Here is a 4,777-nt window from a genome sequence, read left to right on the forward strand (position 1 = left end):
TGTCTTCCAGTCAGTCTGAGATAGCCAGACTAATGTTAGTCTGCAGACTAAACTATAGGATCCATCGGCTATAGATGGATTTATTGCTTAGTTCATCCACTGACTGGGAAATGACCAGTGGAACGTCTTCCTGCAGACAGAAAACTGCTGGTTTTAGCAGCCAGATGCTGAACGGGGGGGGATTTTACTGCATGTCTCTGTGGGAGTGGGGAGTACCAAGATGGTGGACGGCGGCTTCACTTATTTCAGCATAACTTCAGCAATCCAAGGAATAAATAGTGATTAGTGGTCTCTGCTCCAGTCTGGTTTCCAGGACGACGAAGCTGCTCCTCAGCTTCAGGTTGATGTTTTCAATTCAGTTCATTTGGCTTCACTTCACAATCCGTCACCTCGGCGTACGACAATCCCGGCAGATCCGTCCGATTGGTCCAAAGTTTTCCATCTAAGGAAAATCAGCTGATGGACGCGACAGTCTCTCTCTCTTTCAGTGGGATGAACTTCAGCAGGAACCAGTCTGGATCTCTCCACCAGTTCAGGCAGGAGGAATGGAGCAAACTCCCAGTAAACCGGGAGACGATGTTGATGGAAAAATGAGACATTTTATCAGATCAGTGGAAAAAGCATCAAGTCTGCAGGAATGACAAAGAAAACTGGATCTCCTTTAAAGACGCTTTATTGGCTTCAGTGTCACTTCAAAGTTTACAATCTAAAGACACACTAAGAGACGGTTGGACATAAACTGGAACTCTCTGTCCATTGGGCCCGTTCACCCAGAGCTCCAGAACCACATGTGGACCCGAGTCTGGACCCGAGTCTGGACCCGAGTCTGGACGCTGCGGCTGGAGGATGAAGGCAGATTCAGGGAAACAAAATGCTTTTCACATTAAATATAAATTAGTTTTAAAAAGCCATCAGTTATGCTCTGATTTAAATATGTGGCTAAGCTAACCCGCTACTCTAATCAGTTTAAATAACAAGCATATGGACAGACGGATGGGGGGGGCCGGCGCCGTAACACCTCCTTCAGAGATGTCCAGAACCAACGAGCACACACTAGAAAAATAGCTCTATAGATATAGTGGACTGGAATGTAGACAGCAGACCCTGTTTAGGAGGACGGAGCATCTCCAACATCTAAGATCTACTTTCCTCTTTGAGATGTTTGATAAAATGATGCAGGGGGGGGGCTGTGAGTGACGCATGTGAGGAGCTGCAGTGACAGCAGTGGGAGCCAGGGAGGAGGAGGAGGAGGAGGAGAGACGGCTGGAGATCTGACAGATTCCAGACGTCGGGGGAGGACGGGGGAGACGGTTCCAAGTCTACTGATGAACCAGACGTCAAACATGGAGGTCAGAGCAGCTGATTGATCTATTTGCTACGTAAACGGGTCCGAGTGAAGCGCCACAGTCAAACCCTGATGACATCATCTGGTTCGACCATCAGCGTCCGTCTTCTGCTCGCTTTGAGCTCTGAACCAGACTGCAGCTCTGCAGGATACAGGAAGCGAAGAGCAGCTCCTCCTGAGGACCAGGCCAGACGGACCGATGTTCTCCATGGAGGACAGGAGAGACGGAAAGCAAACAGACCCAGGAGTAAAGGGAGGCGAGGAGTGCAGCAGCAGCCAGGAGGCGCTGAAGGAACAAGGCTTCCATTAATCAGAAGATTCCAGAGCAAACGTCCTGAAATCAGATGAACTTAGCGACTGGTTGGTTAGCGACGGGTCGGTTAGCAACTGGTCGGTTAGCGACGGGTCGGTTAGCGACGGGTCGGATAGCGACGGGGTCGGATAGCGACGGGTCGGATAGCGACCCGCTTCACGTCTCGTCCTTTGGGCTTCTACAGTTCATGTGCTGCTACAGTAGTTCCTGCTGTCTTCAGCTACTGTGCTGCTCCTAGAGCCGCTTCCTCCTAGAGCCGCTGCTGCTCCTAGAGCCGCTGCTGCTCCTAGAGCCGCTGCTCCCAGAGCTGCTTTTCTCAGTCCATAAAAGGACGGATGGGTGGGTGGGGGCTGGGGGGCTTCTTCATATGGCACTAATCAAAGCTTCTCTGCAGGAACAACACTGAGTTCAGGGCTGCTGTCCCAGCAGGTGTCCTGCTGTCCCAGCAGGTGTCCTGCTGTCCCAGCAGGTGTCCTGTTGTCCCAGCAGGACAGTCCTGTTGTCCCAGCAGGTGTCCTGCTGTCCCAGCAGGTGTCCTGTTGTCCCAGCAGGACAGTCCTGTTGTCCTCAGACAGAAATGAATTAAACTGATTCAAACCTTCAGAAAATAAGACAGAAAATAAGATCTTTAATAAATCTGAACATGGAGGATAAAGGAACAAACGGCTCAGTCTCAGCAGAACCACCATCGCCCGACATCAATACTTCAACTTCCATTTCCTGTCTGCCGCCAACCTCTGCGGCTCCTCGGTCCGCCGCAGGAGACGCTGGTAAACATCATGATCAGGACCCTCCTTTAACGTCCACCATAGTGATAGATGGCGGTGGGAGGGGGCGTCCTCTCACAGGCGTTTGTGGGCGAAGATGGAGCCGGCTATGAGGGCGGTGGCCACGCTCATCCCCAGCAGCAGCCAGTTCTTCAGGCTCTCCTGAGACCTTCTGCTCTCAGCCGCTGCGTCGCCTCCGAAGATTTCAGCAAAGCGTTCCTGGAGGACGAAAACAAACACGGTTAAAAACGCTGAAAACAAACCTGCTTCGCCACACCTGAGCCAACCTGAGGATGGCGGCGGGCGGCGCATCCGTTCTCCAGGTCTCAGAGGGATGGATGCTGGCAGACGGTGCGACTGTCACAGCAGATCAGTCAGAAAACGGCGTGAGCTCGCTAATGAACAGAACGCCGCTGACATTCAGCAAACACGCTGAGGAGGACGTTCAGCCGCCACGTGACATCACCGCACGCAGCGCGTCCGCAGCTGCATGTCGCCTCCTCTTATTAATGCCCTCTACTTAATAAATGATGACTTTTTCATTTATTGGGGGAATAATAGTGAACACAGTCAGGGTGGGGGGGAATAACTAAATTTACAGTCTTGTGTTTATCACTGTTTTTATATATTTTTACTATTTTTCAAGGCTGCACTTAAAAAAAATGAAATAGTCCAGATTGTTCTAGATGAAAGTTCTTTTTGTTTTACATCTGTCGTAACAAAATGACAAATCTAAGAAGTTATTTCTATCTTTAATGCTAATACACATCTTTAAAAAATGTTTGATGACTTTTCTGAGACAATTTTAATGTTTTTTCTCTGACATCATCATGTGACACGATCAGAGCAGTAAATCTGATTAAATCATCTTTATCTGCATTCTAGATGTTTCTTTCTTTAGATTAGGCGCTATATAGCATAATGTTAGCATGAAAACATCAAACTAAAGCACAGAGTGATCAAACAGAAAGGATTTTAAGGCATTTATTTCTCAGGAAATCTATTATTAATCTTTAACCAATTATATTTGAGTATTTTTGGGGAGGGAAAAATGTGATTTAGATCTTTTTACCAAACTAAAAATGGAGGGGAACCTGGATGTATATCTGATACGAGCTGATGGCGTGGAACGGATGGCGTGGAACGGATGGCGTGGAACGGATGGCGTGGAACGGATGGCGTGGAACGGATGGCGCTTCGGGGACGGATCGGGTCGGGACACGCTGTTCTTAATTGGGGCAGTTCTCAGACTGAGGCTGATGACGTTTCACGAGCACGTGAGAACGCACAAGTACACATACTGAGAAATGGTGAACGTGAAGCAGATCATAGATCCATAACACACAGATTGGTCTGTACTGTGGTTTCAATTCAATGCAGTTTATTTCTATAGCATCATGTCATGATCATCCATGATTGGCTGTTCAGCAAAAACCAGCAGAGAGTCAGAACCTGACTGAAGGTTCTGGACCAGGAGGCCTCCGCTCCATGAAATCACCTCCTCTGTGCAGTAACTGAGTTTACTAAACGGTCTCCATGGAGACGGACCAGCGGAGCGGTCCAGACCAGGATCTATTCCCATCTTTCCAGTTGCTCTGATGGTTCTGGTCCACTGGCAGACCTCCATGTGGGTCAGCAGTCCGTCCAGGTCTTCATGGACCCCCCAGGTGTAGCAGACTCTGGATCAGGACTGGATTTTCTGCAGAGCATCGTACAGCACGCCGTCTGGCCCGCTCCAGAAAGTTCTGCCCTAATAGAAGCTGATTCGGACCTTTCTTACGGCTCGGCGCAGCAGCAACCGAAGCTTGGCTCTCCTGGGACGCTTTAAACGATATTCCATTAGAAGCCATTATGGGATGGATCAGAACTAACATGAGATCAGAGCGCATTGATTAACGCTCTGAATTATTCAGCAGAACCAGTCGGCCCATAATTACCGTAAAGTACGCCGTGATGTCAGCGTCTAGCAGCCAGGTGAGACTCAGACCAGAGACGTTCTGCTGGATCCTTTAAGACTGACTGATGTAACCTCCAGCCAATCGCTGCCCTCCTCCTAATGTCAACGTCTTTAATGAAAACACTGGATCAATAGGGGGGGGGGGGTCCACTCCTGAGGGGAGTTCTGAGGAAACCAATCTTCATTATCACCCCACAGGATGAGAGCGTGCTGCTCTGTGATAAGCCTCAGACAGACGACATCACTGACGATGATAGCCGTCACCGCTGGACTCGACAGACGAGGACGTCCATCTGACCGCTTGGCCCTAAATGAGCTTCTGTAGGAGCAGAGGAGGAAGGAGGAAGGAGGAGAACTAAGTTCTGATCTCCTGGTTGGTAGAAACACCTCCTCTA

General features: G+C 49.4%; 1 protein-coding gene across 1 annotated transcript in view; it reads right to left on the minus strand.

Annotated features, from left to right (window-relative positions):
- Positions 1-1,993: 1,993 nt before the first annotated feature.
- Positions 1,994-4,777, minus strand: part of LOC107102478 (bcl-2-like protein 1) — a 26,886-nt gene continuing 24,102 nt past the window's right edge. Inside the window, 2 exon segments of the mRNA XM_015401802.1 lie at positions 1,994-2,523; positions 2,525-2,644. Of these exon segments, the coding sequence (XP_015257288.1) occupies positions 2,455-2,523; positions 2,525-2,644 (189 nt within the window). The 3' untranslated portion in view covers positions 1,994-2,454.

This window comes from Cyprinodon variegatus, unplaced genomic scaffold, assembly GCF_000732505.1.
Source record: "Cyprinodon variegatus isolate N-32 unplaced genomic scaffold, C_variegatus-1.0 Scaffold1260, whole genome shotgun sequence".
NCBI classification, from domain to species: domain Eukaryota; kingdom Metazoa; phylum Chordata; class Actinopteri; order Cyprinodontiformes; family Cyprinodontidae; genus Cyprinodon; species Cyprinodon variegatus.